Genomic DNA, 18,917 nt, shown 5'->3' on the forward strand with positions numbered 1-18,917 from the left:
GGATGGACAGTCTCATCGTCACTGCCCTTTGGCAACAAATTGAAGCCAGGCAGCAGATGTAATGGGCATTGTACCTCCATATTTGCTTTTTTCTTTAGATCTCCCTCATATCTCGACATCTGCACTCAATTCGCAGCGATTCCTGTGTCAGAATCGCGTTCAACACCTTCACAATGAGACGAGAGGCATGGCGCTGTTCAGAGAGCGGTCCAGTTCAGCCTTCTTTTTACTGTCCTCCGCTGAGCGTGGAGAGTCTTGGATGTCTCAATAATGAAAATTCATATTTTGTGAGCATAGAATGATCGTTTTGTGAGAGCGAGGATGAATATGAAGAAGAAAAAAAGCGTCATCAGATGGATTTGTAGGTTGTGGAAGGGAGCGGCGCAGAGAGAAATCTGTGTTCCATTATGACAAGTCATCTGTCATGGCTGCAGGCAAGGGGAGCTGGGAAACGGGGAGGGCGGTGGTAGTCGGAGACCGACAGATAGAGAGAGAGAGAGAGAGAGAGAGAGAGAGAGAGAGAGAGAGAGAGAGAGAGAGAGTGTGTGTGTGTGTGTGTGTGTGTGTGTGTGTGTGTGTGTGTGTCTCTCCATGCGTTTGATGACACATAACAGTGACAGGCCACATATCCATAATGCAGTGTCTCATTACAGGGCCGCGCCTCCATCTCCCGTCTTGTCAGCTCAGCGACCGCTGTTCTGCACGCCGGACTCAATTGTGATTGACAGTTTCCGTTTGTCTGTGTCACTCAGAGCCAACCCTCACACAGGGGGTGGGTGGGGATGGGGGTTAGGGTGGGGTGGGGTGGGTAGGGGGTGTAAATCAGCCTATAATGGTTTTTGAGTGTTATCCCGCTGTCTCATCCACACCACCTTGTGAAGCCTGGGCCCCGTGAGCCGGCCATTTGGAGCAAGGCCGCCATCTTGAATATTAATATATTCTATATTAAATCACGCAGAGCCTTGATCCGATTTGATCCCCATTCTTATCTGCTCTCTCGTATTGGGATTTACATATTCAGATTGCTCCCGCCGCCACGTGTCTGCAGCCCCCTTTCCAGAATGAGTGTTGCAGTTGCTTTTCTCCATGTGGCGCCGCAAAACGAGGGGACGGGTTCATATGTAATCCATTTTATTATCGCGCAAAGGCCATGAAATAGACATGTTGCATGCACTGTGGGACCGGTTACGCTGATGTATTCATCTTAAATAATACAGCATGGCAGAGGATCTATATCGACCCATCCCTGGGCGTGTGTGTGTGTGTGTGTGTGTGTGTGTACAATATGGGTTTTAGGGTCATTGGATGAGCTGTAAGCGCTGCTGGAGGGGTTATTGGAGAGCGTATGGAGGGATAGAGCTCTGAATAGATAATGGTCGTGATAACAGAGAGAGGGCGATAACAGGCCTTGTATTAGTGCGAGATGGGAAGGAATAACTCCAGGGGGCGAGAGAGGCGTGTTAGTGGATGATAGAGAAAAGAAAAGACAGACTCATCCTGTCCCGTGCGACTAATTTGACGAGGTGTACTTTGAATAAAAACCACCGCTTGTGAAGCCGAAGCGAGGCCTTGACTAGTACTCGCGAGTTATTCCAGTGATCCGAGATCATCGTTGTTCTTGTAATTGGTACAAACTGGAAAAGAGTCGCACTTCATACAGACTTGTTGACATTCACAAATCAGGGCTAAATTGTCCATGAGTACAGTAATAACACGAGGCTCCTGCTTCAGTTTGGATGTTCCCTTTTTATTATGGTATTTGCATATTTCATATCCCGTCACCACGTCGCTTTCCTCAAATTAGCTTCCCGATGAATATATCTGAGTGGTAATGAGTTGGCGCCGCAACCTCCGGGGAACGCTAATTAACATCCATTGCAGATCCATCTTCCTAACCGTTCGGCGTGCCCACGGCGTGCCGACGGATCCGGCTGATGCTTTGTGTGCATTACCTAGAGGCTCTCAAAAACCTTTTCTAGAGATGTGGGAGGAAAATTATGACTTAATGCGGCGTGTTCAGGTTGGTGCTCGACGATAAGGAAAATAACCATAACCATAAAATAACCATAGGGAACTTGGCACGGTATTGATATCGCAATATCTAACGCAAAAGTTCCATATTTAAGAATCCACCTGAAGTCCATCCCGTTGAACTGTTAGGTTGGCTGCATTTTCATTTGAGAATTTAAATTTGCATATTATTTGCATCACATCCTGACTGGACGCTTAACACTGACATTATAGAATAGATGCTTTTGCAGCATTTCAGCAGAACTAAGGTGAGCTTATCTGAATCATGTTTTTACCTCACCAGCAACCCAGAAAAACAAGCTGACACATCAGAAACACTTAAAAACGGGCGTCCGGGTAGCGTGGCGGTCTATTCCGTTGCTTACCAACACGGGGATCACTGGTTCGAATCCCCGTGTTGCCTCCGGCTCGGTCGGGCGTCCCTACAGACACAATTGGCCGTGTCTGCGGGTGGGAAGCCGGATGTGGGTATGTGTCCTGGTCGCTGCATTAGCGCCTCCTCTGGTCGGTCGGGGCGCCTGTTCAGGGGGGAGGGGGAAGGGGCTGCGACCCCGCCCTCATCACTCATCTAAACACATGGTACAGCTAAACGTGAGACTGCATGTGCGTGAGTTAGTGTTAGAAGCCAGGCCACATCTTAAAAGAGGTAAAGATATCTGGATAAATATGATTTCAGTCCAAAGATGTCATCCAGTAGGCTTTGGTGTCCTTAGCCTTCCCACACCACGTCACTGTACTGATGATCTGTCACAAGGCGTGATGGGAGGATTCATGAACAACTCTTGTTTGATCAGCTGATTAACTCAGTCTTTTCTCGCTCCACTCATCTTCTCCATTGTTTCTCCATCCATTCCTCCCTCCCCGAATCCCTCTGTTTTTCACCCTCTGCCGTGGGGAGCAGCCGCCACCAGCAGTACGAGTGTAAGTGGTACATCCCGCTGGCCGACCTGACCTTCCAGACGCTGGACGACTCCGACTCCTGCCCCCACGTCCAAGTGCTGCCCGAGCACGAGATTGAGGAGATCAAGATCAAGATCTCAGTCATCAAGAGTGAGATTCAGAAGGAGAAGGTAATCTTTAAACATCTTCTTACCAACAAGTGTAACTTAATCTCGGGTCACTCCCTCTGCTTCAAGAAAGGCTTACCCACCAGCAACAAGCTGGTTTCACTGCTGAGATGGAAGAATTTAAGACTCTCCTATAGCGAATACACATAAACAGGTAAATGTAAGGCTTTTTGAGACAATTCAGAAACCTCAAGTAAGGAAAAAGTACGAGCAGCACGTTAACCAGGTTCACTGGAAAAATCTAAAAATATATTAGTTAGGTGGTCGTAAAAAGGCTTTTGTCAGTTGCCCAGGCGTATAGTATTCAACTTTCACAACACATTTCTGCAGCTGAAAGTGGCGCGGAGAATGGAAACAGGATCTCAAACCAAAGAGATAATCACAGACACTGAACAATAGCGTATCACATCCGCTGGCATTAAGTCATGAACTTTTCACACCCTTGTATTTGTCCGTCAACCCAGATGTGACGGTTTTTCCCCACCACAGCCTACACAGGTGCCCCCCCACCCGAAACTCTTTATAGAAGGTGTCATTGGATATACCCCAAAAGAGACAAGGGTATCATTCAGGATAGGGTCATATATTGCAAGATTTTCATGTTAGACAAGAGTGACAGTTTCAGTCTGTTTTGATATATTGTGATAGTACAAATGCTGTTATATATTGCAACAATTTGTCAACATTCAAAATAAAATAGAAAACACAATATGCATACAGTCAGGGTAGTCAGAGCCATAGCTAGTGTGGCACTGCCAGTGCCTGCTGTTGTGGCGCTTGTGCAGCCCAGTTACAATACTGCATCTGCCATCTAGTGGTCAGGGATGGAAACTACACAATTAGGGCACACTGCCGCCATGTCTTTGTGTGTAATCTTAACAGTCAGTGCAGTGCATTGGAGAATTGATACAGTTTTGTGAAACAAATAATTGTGACGCTTGAGTAATTAAGCATTGCCTTACATCATTAACCATTAGTAGAGGATTCTTATGTGGCTGTGGATTAGATTGTTTTATCTTTTGGTTTTAGCGGTATAACCAATGCCGCACACCATTAAAATGGTCAGAACGACAAGCTATTCTACCCGCACAAAGGTCTTCTGTCTGTACTATGGCATCCAAGATTAAGCACCGCGGTAGCCCAGAGCGTGAGTTGTGCATGTAGGGCTCAGCGTGATAAACCTCAACTCATATTACGTCTCCCAACTGAGCAGCTCCTCATGTGCGTGACAAAGGTGGGGGTCTTCATCCTCCTCATTCTCTCTCATGGTGTCTCGTTACCTCAGTCGAGGTCGGCTGAATAGCCCCGGCCGGAGGAGCCACTGTCCAGACGGGCTGTTCCGGTCATGAACAGGCATCCAAGGGTGTGGCTCCTTGGAGTCCTTGTTTATGAAAGGTGGGAGGGTGGCATGATTGTGGTGTTAAGCTTTCAGTGGAGACCTGTGTGGGAAAAATAGTCCGGGCTTCCCCAGAATGAGTCATCACAACCAAGGCTGTTATTGGAACAGAAAGATGTAGGTGTGCACTTCCATGCGCACACACACACACACACACAACTAACGTCATTCCTGAACACACACCAGCACGTGCACGTAACTCAGAAGGAAGCGTCTCCTTGCTTTGACGCGGTGAAACGGCGATAGCCATCTAACCGCCTGATCATCACATAAACAGTTTTTGCATGGCAGAACACGCCATGGACTCTGGGCCTTACTGGAACCGCCTCCCACTAAACACAATGGTCCCCCCGCTCATTTGTTCCGTTCACACACACACGGGGGGGATAAACAGGGGCATCATCAGCGTATGTAGGAATGTTTCTGCCGTCACAGAGGGCATGAACAAAGCAGTTAAAAACATGAAGTCCTCGTGTTCTTTGAGGGCGTTTCAGAGCAAGGCCAAGCAGAAACTGATACCGAGGTACTGCTAAGCTAGCTGGTAGCTCAGATGATACGCAGAGCAGGTCAGGTTCGGACTGGTGTCGGTGTCCAGGGGGTTTCCTCAGCATGACCGCTTTAAATAATTCAAATAATACAGATGATAATAGTAGTGCTATTAGCTCAGACCTGAGAACACCTAACGGGGATGATGAGTAAAAGTAGATAATAACAATACAACATGCACTAAAATTTAAAAGTAAAACTATAAATAAAATTCCCACGTGTCTCGATAAACCTTGAAAACCTTGAAATTTATCGACCTGTCTTCCAGCCATGGAAAATATCTGGGAAATGACCAAATTGATCCTGGTGATATTACTGAGGTTATGAAAAATTGGACAGATTGGTTTTAACTTGTCTGTGAATGTTCTCATTTTAACTTGCTTTTTTTTTTTTTTGCACTAAGACTGCAAATTTCTGGTGTCGTTTTAACTGCGATTGCATATTTTATTTTTAGGGATATTTGTAGCCACATGTCACATGTTTGACGTTCGGGTGGTGTTCAGTGAGCAGCTAAAAGTTGCACCCACCATTTAGAGACTGTCGAGGCTTCCGCTGATAGTTAACACTTCATGATGTGATCTGTGAGCAACAACTGTCATGCACATCTGAGCAAAAGTCCTGGAAAATCTCCTTGAAAAGTCCTGGAAAATGATTTCCCAGCAAACCTGTCTGTGTATTCCAGCAGAGATCCACAAGGCTGCTACCTTTTTACTGAGGCCTGTGGTCTGTAGTCTTCTGATCCTGTTTTAATCCTTTCTTTGGGGGGGTTCTTATCTAGTGTAAAGTGTCCTGGCGTTCCTTGAAAGGCGCTACACAAAACTAAGCTGTGAAGTGTGCTCTTATGGGATCCACACTGGAGGGATTTGTTTGTCAGGCCAGTGGTTGAGAACAGCGTTCTGATTTATATAAACCCAATAGCTTGAATTAGATCACAATCACCATGAAGTAATTGTTTTTCATGGCATGAAACAACATTGTGTTGTGTGTGTGTGTGTGTGTCTAGAAAGCGCCCAAAGGCCAGAGTCGTGTGGAGCGATTGAGGAAGAAGATGAATGAGCAAGAGTCATGGCTGCTTTTACACTCGCCCGCAATCCCTTTCCGCATTCACAACAAACACGGCAAGGTAATGTTCTTCTTTTGTTTTTTGTGTGTGTGTGCACGTCCTCCTTTTTACATTTGCAGTAGTGTTTAGAAAATAGTAAAAAGACAATGGGCCAAAGAGAAAATAACAATGAAACTACACTGTGTGCACGGTGAAACTACACTGTGTGCACGGTGAAACTACACTGTGCACACAGTGAAAATACAGTGTGTACACGGTGAAAATACAGTGTGTACACGGTGAAAATACAGTGTGTACACGGTGAAAATAAATACACTGTATACATGGTGAAAATAAATACACTGTATACACGGTGAAAATGTACTGTGTACACGGTGAAAATACAGTGTGTACACGGTGAAAATACAGTGTGTACACGGTGAAAATGTACTGTGTACACAGTGAAAATACAGTGTGTACACGGTGAAAATAAATACACTGTATACATGGTGAAAATAAATACACTGTATACACGGTGAAAATGTACTGTGTACACGGTGAAAATACAGTGTGTACACGGTGAAAATACAGTGTGTACACGGTGAAAATGTACTGTGTACACAGTGAAAATACAGTGTGTACACGGTGAAAATAAATACACTGTATACACGGTGAAAATGTACTGTGTACACAGTGAAAATACAGTGTATACATGGTGAAAATAAATACACTGTATACACGGTGAAAATGTACTGTGTACACAGTGAAAATACAGTGTGTACACGGTGAAAATACAGTGTGTACACGGTGAAAATGTACTGTGTACACAGTGAAAATACAGTGTGTACACGGTGAAAATAAATACACTGTATACACGGTGAAAATGTACTGTGTACACAGTGAAAATACTGTGTGTACACAGTGAAAATACACTGTACACTGAAAATACAGTGTGTACATGGTGAAAACACTGTGTACACAGTGAAAATACACTGTACACAGTGAAAATACAGCAGATACGAAAGCACAACGTAGCACAAAGGCTACAGACAAATGATTATTATAGATATTCTCTCTATTATAGGTATTCTCCGCTTAATCCCTTTAAAGTTTTTTTAAACTTGTTTTTGTGGCTTCCTTATTTTTAATTTTACCAAGAGAATGAACAAATTAATTTATTTCAGCTCAAAATAATGTGAAATCCTGTTAGCTGGTCTCTCTAGTTTAATGTATGTATGATTTGCCCAGTAGACGTAAGACCTTAGCGCCTTTGTCAATATGCCAAGAACTAGTGTTAAAAACTAAGAACAAGAACATTTTAGCTCATAAAGATAGGAAAGGCAACTTCTCTCCAAAAAGCAGATGTTAAAGGACAAAATAAGACAAGACACAAGCCAGGTTCACCTTCTACGCAGTAAAAAGAGAAAAGCTGTAAACTGTCTGCATAAGCTTTACATAGGCAGACATTGTGTATTCACCTGCAGTGATGTAATGCCACACGGTGACCACTAGAGGGAAGTGTCAACATGCTGATACAGAGTGTGGAGTCAGCACTGTCTGCAAGCAAGTCTTAGACAAGATCATAGTTGGGTTTCTGAAACAGAAGTAAAGATTTTAGTACTCATATATATTTCAAGGGACCTGTGGCCACTTAATGATGGGGCACATTTATGCTGTGTGTAGTTCCTATTATATTCTTGCCCCCTCCCATGTATGTGCCACATAACAACTGGTTTGCTGACCACTACTGATAATTAGTCTAATTTCTATGAGAGGTCTGTTAGAATAATCCTGCCAGGTTTCTTGTAAAAACTTACCGATGCAGGATCTTTCCGGCCCTTTTTTAATAACGAGTTACAGGCATGAACGCCAGATGTCCTGGATAATGTGTGTTTCGTTGGATGTTGCTAACGGTTGGATGTCTTGTGCCTCCAGAGCTATCTGTTCCTGATTTCCTCAGACTACGAGAGGTCGGAATGGAAGGAGAGCATCCAGAAACTGCAGAAGAAAGGTACTACCTGCTTAAATCAATGCCAGTCAGTGTCCTTATAGATGAACTGCAGAGTTTTTGTCCACTAGTAGTGCTGCTGAGTAAAGTGGGTCCCGGTACCATAACAAAAACACAACATCACTAGCGCTTCCTCTCCAAGCTGCTGCACTGAAATATGGATGTGGCTCTCTAAATGTTAAAAAATGTCTTTAATATTTACATGTGGCCATGTTAATATTAGAAATTAACATTTTCTGAACATCTCAGAAGGAAATAATTTCACTTGTGAGATTCTCGGTAGACGCCAAACGGGCTGTACTTTGCTGATACGTTTGAGGTCTCTATACTCAAATGAGCCAAAACATTATGACCAATATCAGGTGAATCGAATAACAGTGATCATACCCAAACAAGGGCACATGTCAAGGTCTGGTTGGATGAGATGGTAATCGAACAGTCAGTTCTCGGGCAGGAGTAAAGACCTGAGCCACTTTGACAAGGGCCAGATTGCTACGGCCAGATGACTGGGTCAGAGCATCACTGAAACGGCAAGGCTAGTGGGGGGCCCCCAGTCAGTAGTGGTGAGTACCTACCGACAGTGGTCCAAGGAGGGACAAACCTCTGTGAACAGTACACCTGGCCGTTGTAACTCTGATCAATGGTCACGGCAGTTTGCATGTGAAACCAACTGCTGGTTTCTGTGTTATTCAACTGTGCTTTTTCTGAGGTTGGGGGTACCAGCAGTCAGCTGAGACTGACAAAGTCGCTTAGATGAGTGACGAAACGTTTCTCCCACCAAACCTTGTGTCCAGATGAACTGACTTGACTTTCTGGGACATGTTCACACACCCCCAGTGGAAATTTGGACGTGCTCTTTTTTTCTTTTCTTTTTTTCCTTTTAAAATGTGGCCTGACAAACTTGTAGTCCCTTTAGTACCAAGTAACATGACCTAGTTATGTCTCTCAGGTAAGCCAGGACTTTAAACAGCTCATTTTACAGACACAGAATAAATAAATAAACTTGCTTTACCTGCTGTGTAATAATTCTTACATTCAAATAAACTGATCCTGATGTCTAGAATTGGGTAACTCCCCCTTTAAATGCCACCTAAACACATCTGGCTACCGAGCGACTTTCCGTGGAACCTGCCACTGAAAACTGGTGTACACCCACTCTTCCTTCGGTTTAGCACAGAAATTCATTAATTGTGACTGATGTGGCTGTCGGTTGTTATTTTGTTGTGCTCTCCTCAGATCTGCAGGCGTGTGTGCTGAGCTCCGTGGAACTTCAGGTCCTCACAAACTCCTGTATCAAACTCCGAACTGTACACAACATCCCCGTCACCAGTAACAAAGATGGTAGGTCGAGAGACGCAAGTCACACAAATCAGCTTCTCTCACTCTCGCTCCCCCCCTCCCTTCTCCTCCGGTTCGGCTTTCTTCTTCTTCTTCCCCCTTCTGTTTTGAGTTTAGACTTCACAAAAGCACCTATTACTTTCTCAGCACAGAAAAAAAGAAACCTCTCACAAAATGAAAGAGGGGCCTAGCAGGAGAGAATCTGGGTTACATTATGTTTCTCATCTAGTGGTAGCTAACTCGAGCCACGCAGCGTGGACGGAGGTCGGTGGTGGCGTGGGCCGAGCTTTTACATCCTGCACAGGTTTGTTTTTGCTCCTGAGCTCCACGTCACGCCGGTCTTCATAGCCCACCCAGTGAGATAAAAGCCGTCTGTCCGACCCGCTCTGATCTCACCAGGATACACTCAAGGTGGAAGTGGCACACAGGATACCTGTACACGCACACACACACACACACACTCATGTTTATCTATCCTCGTGGGGACCAAAAAAATGTACATTAGAGTCAATATTCTGTTTCCTTTATCCTAAACCCCAGCCCGTTCGCTAACCCTAACTGTAACCCTAAATAACCCAAATTTAAGCCCCTAACCCTAACCTTGAGCTTTATTCTAATGCCTAACTAATACTAGTTCTAAGTCTTAACATAACTCCAATTTTAACTCTCGCTATAAAGCTTACTTCTTGCCCAGAAATAACCCTTTTTCTTATTTCCCCCTAGTGGGGACCCAAAAAAAATTTCCCCACTAGGTAGGTGGTTTGTGGTATTGCTATCCTTATGAGGACATTTGGGGCGGCACGGTGGCACAGTGGTTGGTGCGGTCGTCTCACAGCAAGAAGGTCCTGGGTTCGAGCCCCGGGGTAGTCCAACCTTGGGGGTCGTCCTCTGTGTGGAGTTTGCATGTTCTCCCCGTGTCTGCGTAGGTTTCCTCCGGGTGCTCTGATTTCCTCCCACAGTCCAAAGACATGTAGGTCAGGTGAATCGACCACACTAAATTGTCCCCAGGTGTGTGTGTGTGTGTGTGTGTGTGTGTGTGTGGTGGTGTTGGGGGGGGGGGGCTGTGATGGCCTGGCGGCCTGCCCAGGGTATCTCCCCACCTGCCGCCCAATGACTGCTGGGATAGGCTCCAGTATTCCCATGACCCTAAGAGCAGGATAAGCGGTTCGGATAATGGATGGATGGATGAGGACATCTGGTCCCCGTGAGGAGTGATAAACAAAACATACACAAACACACACATATGTATACACACACACATATACAAGACACTTACTAATACATACATGTGTATCACCACACGTAAGCAAAGACGTAGCTCTGCAGGGAAGGGTCCAATACATAGGGAACTGCACTACTGTCCTCTTTATAATAGAAAATCTGATATCACTGACTGACTGGCCATCCTTGGTTCTTAGATCAGTGACAGTTTTGTCATCTCTCTGCATGGAAGACATTATTTCGACTGTTTAGGCACAAGTGTCACTTTAAATCTGTGGTTCTGTTATGATACTAGTACACATGAATGGTGTTGGCAGAGACAAAAATGAGTAATTCTGCACGGTGGCATTCACTCGGCACAAATACCGACTTGATCAAAACTTGACCGTTCCACTACGTAAGACCGCTGACATGCCATAAAGGCTTCAGCAGCTACGTAATGTTTTTCAGTTTTCCCCGGAGGGAGTGGATAGCAGAAAGTGTAAATGAAAGTGCAGGCCCCCTGTCTTGCGTTTGACATATATGTTGACCTGTAACGTGTGATAAAGCAAACGTGCACACAGATGTACACACGCACAAACGCATGCACACTCATGTACACAAAACACACACACATCTCTGTAATGAGATATAGGGGGCATAGTTGGAGTTGAAATAGGGACCAGCTGGTGAAGGAATTTAACTTGGTCCGCTCTAGACAAAGGCTAATACCTCAGGGACCTTCCCGCGGTCCTCTGTAGTTTATAGGACAGCTCTTGTAAGTGCACACTGGAACATTCATACTTTAATTTGACTTGTCCTGTGTCATTTTAATACCGTACAACATGTATTTGTGGTTTTTGAAAAGCTTTTATGGGTTTGACATGTATTTTTGAGAGACAAATATTGACAGAGATAGTCTTCACTGAAGTCAAAAGCAGCGTGGAGCCCAACTTGATGGTGAACCTTTGAACTGTTTCTCCACAATGCTGTCCTGTCGCTTGTACAATACACGGCACACACACACACACACATGCTGAGTGTGCTGCGCCCATCTCAGCAGTAGGCATGCTGGTGACCCCGGCAGGCGAATGGTGAAACTCCAGACAGTCCTACTTCAGTTACACAGGCCTTCACCTCAGTTTATTTACCAGGAAACACCCAAGCTTTGTAGGCCTAACCCTAAACTGCCTGTGTGTGTGTGTGTGTGTGTGTGTGTGTGTGTGTGTGTGTGTGTGTGTGTGTGTGTGTGTGTGTGTGTGTTTCTGGGGTTCACTGGGCCACCCAAATGTATTCCAACATGGCAGAAGATTCTGATTGGTGTTGGGAAGTCTGCCACTGGAAAAACCAGAGATAGTTCTGTGAACATGAACAATAGTGCATGTTCGCAGAAAGTTGAATCAGTTCATCTGGACACAACTTTTACCGACAGAAACGTCTCGTCGCTCATCTAAGTGACCTCTTCAGTCTCACCTGACTGCAGGTATCCCCACCCTTATAAACAATACAGTGGCATAACAGCCGAAACCAACAATCAGGCGTGACCATTAACTAGAGTTTCAATAGCCATGTGTACTATTCACAGAGGATCTGGGAATGTTTGCAATCACAGCATTGTAAAATGGCAACAGATGTACTCTTGCCCCCCCCCCCTTGCTTCAGGGATGGTCGTTCCCTGGTCACATAGATGGCCTAGTACACCTGTCACCATGTTTGCTGTGATTGCAACCATTCCCACATGCTCTGTGAATAGTACACACGGCCATTGTAACGCTAGTCAACGGTCAGCCGGTCATTGGCTTGGGTCGTTATGCCGCTGTATTGTTTATAAGGGTGGGGATACCTGCACTCAGGTGAGACTGAAGAGGTCACTTAGACGAGTTATGAGACATGTCTGTCAGTAAACGTTGTGTCCAGATGAACTGACTCAGCCGTCTGTGATTTTCTTGCCTGGATTATTGAGCATGCATCAAGACAATAGTTCATATTGTTTTTTTTGTTGTCTATCATGGAAGAGCGCACAACCCCGTTTCCTGTCATGTTGCTGTATGTGTTGTGTCTCGCAGCAAACATAAACTCATGAATGGAAACTCAAAGAGATGGGAAGGTCTCTCTCTCTCTCTCTCTCTCCCTCTCCCCCCTTGTCTTTTCCCATCTTTCAGCATATTAACAACTTGTCTCTCACACTCAACATGATATTGGTAGTGTGGACACAGATAAAGTGTGTTTTGACGTTCGCCATGGTTGTCTCGTATGATGTTTCCTGCACGCTCACAGTGAAATTGATCGATTTACCGAATGCTACGCTATTAACCTTGTAAGGAATTCCTGTGTCAGCAATAAGCGGCGGTTGCTTCCGTGAACGTACTTGCCTTGGGCTCTGTGCTAACTGTCTCCTCCCCCCCGCTTGTTTTTTTGTCCCAGACGAGGAGACTCCTGGCCTGTACGGATTCCTGCATGTGATCGTCCATTCTGCCAAAGGCTTCAAGGAGTCGGCCAGTAAGTCCGAGTTCTGCAGCCACTTCCAATTTCATGCTCCCTCTCCGTCTCTCTCTCTCTCTCTCTCTCTCTCTCTCTCTCTCTCTCTCTCTCTCTCTCTCTCTCTCTCTCTCTCTCTCTCTCTCTCCTTTGCTCTCAGACAGATTCAAACTCACAGAACCCCAGTACATCCTCATCATCATATGTGTGTATTTGACAGATGAGCCTAGCAGTATTTACATTTAAAACATTTTACCGGGGGCGTCCGGGTAGCGTGGCGGGCTATTCCGTTGCCTACCAACACGGGGATCGCCGGTTCAAATCCCCATGTTACCTCCGGCTTGATCGGGCGTCCCTACAGACACAATTGGCTGTGTCTGCAGGTGGGAAGCCGGATGTGGGTGTGTGTCCTGGTCGCTGCACTAGCGCCTCATCTGGTCGGTCGGGGCACCTGTTCAGGGGGGAGGGGGAACTGGGGGGAATAGCGTGATCATCCCACGCGCTACGTCCCCCTGGCGAAACTCCTTGCTGTCAGGTGAAAAGAAGAGGCTGGCGACGGCACATGTATCAGAGGCAGCCCTCCCTGGATCGGCAGAGGGGGTGGAGCAGCGACCCGGGTGGCTTTGAAGAGTGGGGTAATTGTCCGGATACAACTGGGGAGAAAATTGGAGGGAAATCCAAAAAAAATATATATATATTTTACCACAGTGATGGATGGATGATTGGATACACATTTGCATACATATATACATACAGATCCATCCACCCATTATCCAAGCTGCTTATCCTAACTAAATAGGGTCACAGGATGCTGGAGCTTATCCCAGCAGTCATTGGGCGGCAGGTGGGGAGACACCCTGGACAGGCTGCCAGTCCATCACAGGGCCATATATACAGTTAAGGATACATAATTCTCACCGAGAAAGTGAGAGAAGAAAACAGGTGGCAGCTTTTCTTCTGTCTTATTAAGCTTTTGTCAGGGTTGGAATGTGTTGACCCATACCCAGAGTCACCTTAGGGGACAATTTGGGGATTTCACTGTTATTTCTGTGTGTGGGTGTGTGTGTTTTCATGTGGAGGAAATCACAACGAACACACAAACAAAAATGAACATATCCATGCATAAAAGGAGTGAAACATAGACACGGAAGTTTACAAATAAGCACAAACACATGGACACCAGAGAAAACGCAACTTAAAGGCTCGTGTGGCGACCATCAGAACATCACTTTATCCAGGTTTGCTGCATACATGCTACGACAAGCCCCTCTCCACCCAAATGACATGTTGTGTAACTGTGTGTGTGTTCATATAGGTGTGTGTTATAAGAATGGCGTGGCCGTCCAGGGGCTGGCTCAGACGTGTCAGTGCCTGACAGCTGGCGCTTCACTGCACCCTCAGCGCTACACGGGCAGTGGTTCAGATATCAGATGACGGGGAACAAGAGGGGGTTGGAAACAGGACTTGCTCGGTTACCAGGGCAGCCCTCCTTGTGTTGTGATAGCCGGCCAGGCAGACTTTCCTGGGTAATGGGTTGGAAAGCGACGCATCTCCTCCGAACGCCTGCTCGATTCACCATGAAGTGCAGAGAGTTGAAGGGTTTAAAAAGGAACCGTGTGTGTGTGTGTGTGTGTGTGTGTGTGTGTGTGTGTGTGTGTGTGTGTGTGTGTGTGTGTGTGACTGTGGGCTGTTTTCATTGATGTAGTTTGATGTTGGTTTGTCCAATGGAGCACACAGACCAGTCCTGGTTGGCAGGAGGAGGATGGATGCTGTGTTGACTGGGTGGAGGGTTAGCTTCTACTGTTTTACAAATAAATAAATAATCATTACGTTTATGTAGCGCTTTCCTAGACACCCAAAGTGTTTCACATTGAAGGGGGTAACACACTTCAACCACCACCAGTGTGTAGCACCCACCTGGGTGATGCACAGCAGCCATCTTGCACCAGAACGCTCACCACACATCAGCTTGAGGGGGAGAGGGAGGAATCTTTTTTTTGGGGGGGGGGGGGGTCCCTCTTTTTTCTCCCCAGTTGTATCTGGCCAATTACCCCACTCTTTCAAGCCGACCCGGTCGCTGCTCCGCCCCCTCTGCCGATCCGGGGAGGGCTGCAGACTACCACATGCCTCCTCCGACGCATGTGGAGTCTCCAGCTGCTTCTCTTCACCTGACAGTGAGGAGTTTCACCAGGGGGACGTAGCGCGTGGGAGGATCACGCTGTTCCCCCCAGTTCCCCCTCCCCCTCGAATATGTGCCCTGACCAAACAGAGGAGGCGCTAGTGCAGCGACCAGGACACATCCCCACATCTGGCTTCCCTCCCACAGACATGTCCAGTTGTGTCTGTAGGGACGCCTGACCAAGCTGGTGGCAACACAGGGATTCGAACTGCCGTCCCCATGTTGGTTGGCAACAGAATAGACTGCCACACCACCCGGACGCCCCTGTGAGGGAGGAATCATTGAGCCAATTACATGGGGGATGATTAGGTGGCCAGATGGAGAGGGGCAGGTTGGGGGTTTTACCAGGACAGCAGGGAACCCCCTACTGAGTGCCATGGGCTCTCTAATGGCCACAGTGAGTCAGGACCTTGGTTTAACATCCCATTCGAAGGACGGCAACTCCTACAGCAAATCGTCCCCGTCGCTGCACTGGGGCACTGGGATTTGATATTTGTTGTTTTTATTAGGACCAGAGGGAAGACTGCCCCCTACTGGCCCACCAACACCACTCCCGGCAGCAACTCAGTTTTCCCAGGAGGTCTCCCATCCAAGTACTAGCCAAGCCCACACCTGCTTAGCTTCCGTCGTTTGGCAGAAAACTAGTCAGCATATTATAGTTCCATATTAGTGTGAGATATATACGTACATAAACCTACATCTTAAGTAAAATAACCTAAATGGTAACGATGTGCCGTGGCCAATGAAATTCAGGTGTGAATTCCCATCGCTTCTTTTAAAGATGACCATTTTCTGTTGTCTCCACAGGGAGTTTGTTTACTTCCGGGCTCCTCATACCTCCATGTCCTGTGGATAACACTAGGTGTGAGAGCTCTCGGGGTCAGCTTATCATTTGGCGTCCTCCGCCTCTTCATCAGCAGATTACGCGGTGGCATGCACAGCGCTGTAGCGTGCAGAACAGTGTTTCCTGGACTGGGTTCAGGAGTGGATGTGATTTTTGTGTTTCCTCCCCCGCAGTTTCTGCCTTTCCATTCATCTGAGCCCCCTGCAGGCCACACGCTGCAATACAAGTCATCTGAAAGCTATTTACTACGCTCTTGCATAATACCACGTGCATGTGTGTGTTCCTCCGATGCGGATTTAGTTCATTATCATATTAGAATATAACTGTATAATGACTGGAAGTGGCGGTTGGTGTACAGTTGTGTTACAGTTGTGTTACAGTGGTTCGGACTTTGAACTGGACGTAGTAATATAAGATAATAGTCTTTAATGGCCTCCATTGCTTTGACTTAATAATTGCATAAGCATGTCCAAACACGTCTTATCAGCAGCATGTTGTGTGTCACACAGATCTTGTTCCTATAAGGGCGAGGGCTTTGGTTCCCCCCGGGGCAAAGCAGATTAACTGGGTCAGGAGCCGGGAGTCGAGCTTCTCCCAGGAGGACCGCAGTGAAAAATCACAGGAAAACATGGCCCCATATGGAGGTGCTAAAAACATGTCACTCTGGTCTTGGAGGCAAATATAGAGAGGGCGGTTGCTTGTGTGTGTGTGAGTGTGTGTGTGTGTGTGTGTGTGTGTGTGTGTGTGTGTGTGTGTGTGTGTTGTTTGAACATGAAAGGGGAAACAGCTTGTTACCCCGACATTCACGCAACTTATTATTATTATGATTATTTTTCCCCCATTTCCCCCCAGTTGTCCAATTACCCCACCCTTCCGAGTCGTCCCGGTCGCTGCTCAGCCCCCTCTGCCGAATGGGGGGGGGGGGGGTTGCAGACTACCACGTGCCTCCCCCAATACACTCAACACATTTTGTAATCAGATGTTGCGAAGCTGCAGTTGCTCACAGTTGTGCAGCTGCTGACAGATTGTATCTGGACACACAACATCATTCACATAACAGTGTTTTACTAGGGTGGGGCGTCCGGGTGGCGTGGCGACCTATTCCGTTTCCTACCGACACAGGGCTCGCCGGTTTGAATCCCCATGTTACCTCCGCCTTGGTCGGGCGTCCCTACAGACACAGTTGGCCGTGTCTGCGGGTGGGAAATGGGATGTGGGTATGTGTGCTGGTCACTGCACTAGCGCCTCCTCTGGTCGGTCGGTATTTTACGAGGGTAAATTTCTTGCGATCACAGTAATGTTCAGTTATCTGCATTGGCTATCAGACCAGCAGCACTTAAAGATAAATATTAACTTAATAACAAGGCATGAAACGTGAAAAAATATGTACCTGCTCTTACACATTTACATTTAAATTCTTTATAACATCGATTTAGACGGTTTAGTTGTGTATCACGATACGACAACGCCCAGATTTCATCCCGATATAGCACCATTGAAAGATGATTAGCAGTAATATTAATTTATAGCCCAGCCGTAATGCCAGGGCTTGTCAACAAATGTCATTTTGTAAAATAAAATTTTGTTAAAAAAAAAAAAGAACCAACAACACAGGGCTCGCTGGATCAAATCCCCGTGTTACCTACGGCTTGGTCGGGCGTCCCTACAGACACAATTGGCCGTGTCTGCGGGTGCGGAAGTCGGATGTGGGTATGTGTCCTGGTCGCTGCACTAGCGCCTCCTCTGGTTGGTCTGGGTGCCTGTTTGGGGGGGAGGGGGAACTGGGGGGAATAGCGTGATCCTTCCACGTGCTACGTCCCCCTGGTGAAACTCCTCACTGTCAGGTGAAAAGAAGCAGCTGGCGACCCCACATGTATCGGAGGAGGCATGTGGTAGTCTGCAGCCCTCCCCGGATCGGCAGAGGGGGCGGAGCAGCGGCCAGGACAGCTCAGAAGAGTGGGGTAATTGGCCATGTACATTTGGGGAGAAAGGGGGGGGGGGTAGAGGGTCAATACTGCTGTAACAGAAGACGTGTTCACAGGGTTCGCGGTGGTCTCGGTGGATCATTTGGTGGATCATCAAATCCAGTCGTTATGCCAGCATCCGTTCCAGTCCCTGGAAGTGTTCCTTCCCTCCATCAGTGTTATCATCCCCAGATCTGATGAAAAGAATTGTATTATTTCCATCCTTGCACTGTTCTCTCAGTCTGTTTCCTATACGAGCCCTTGAGCAGAATCTCATTTTGCCGTTTAAGCCACGGGCGGGCGGGCAGATAGCCGTCACCGCCGGTGGTGGGGGACATGTTGTTCTTAGAGATGAAGAGTCTTGTTGTGTTGATTAGTTTAAGTGATTATCACTAATTCTACAAAACACTGTCTGACCCAGCATTCAACACAGCCTCGGGCATCGATTAGCCTCTGCTGGGTAAGAACACACACACACACAAACACACACACACACACAAGAAGAAAGAATCCATATCAATATAACTGAGCTGGAGAAGGATGGTTGCCCCTGCACAGTGGGTCAGTAGTCAGTCAGTCCCCTTGTCGACTAATTTACCCGCTTATGTGCTTTGTCCAGTGATGACCTCCCAGCAGTGTGGAAACCCGTAGAAGCTTCTCCAATCATACCCAGACCTCTTTTAGGTTGTCCTATTTCTCAAGCCCCACCCCACCCCCCACCCCCCCCCGCTAGCTGCGCTCCTCTGACACAAAAAGAGCTTTCTAAATATGCTCTCTTTGGCCTTGTTTGAATTTCGGGACTAGGCACACAAACCCAGTTCAGA

At 46.7% G+C, this 18,917-nt stretch overlaps 1 protein-coding gene across 2 annotated transcripts in view; it reads left to right on the plus strand.

Annotated features, from left to right (window-relative positions):
• The window catches only part of abr (ABR activator of RhoGEF and GTPase), a 198,397-nt gene that overhangs the window by 107,179 nt on the left and 72,301 nt on the right, over positions 1–18,917 (plus strand). For both annotated transcript variants that reach the window (XM_056284764.1, XM_056284765.1), the window contains 5 exons: positions 2,933–3,101; positions 6,044–6,163; positions 8,018–8,093; positions 9,327–9,431; positions 13,053–13,127. In XM_056284764.1, the coding sequence (XP_056140739.1) occupies positions 2,933–3,101; positions 6,044–6,163; positions 8,018–8,093; positions 9,327–9,431; positions 13,053–13,127 (545 nt within the window). The remainder of the gene's footprint in view (positions 1–2,932; positions 3,102–6,043; positions 6,164–8,017; positions 8,094–9,326; positions 9,432–13,052; positions 13,128–18,917) is intronic.

Source organism: Lampris incognitus, chromosome 8 (assembly GCF_029633865.1).
Source record: "Lampris incognitus isolate fLamInc1 chromosome 8, fLamInc1.hap2, whole genome shotgun sequence".
In the NCBI taxonomy this organism is placed as follows: domain Eukaryota; kingdom Metazoa; phylum Chordata; class Actinopteri; order Lampriformes; family Lampridae; genus Lampris; species Lampris incognitus.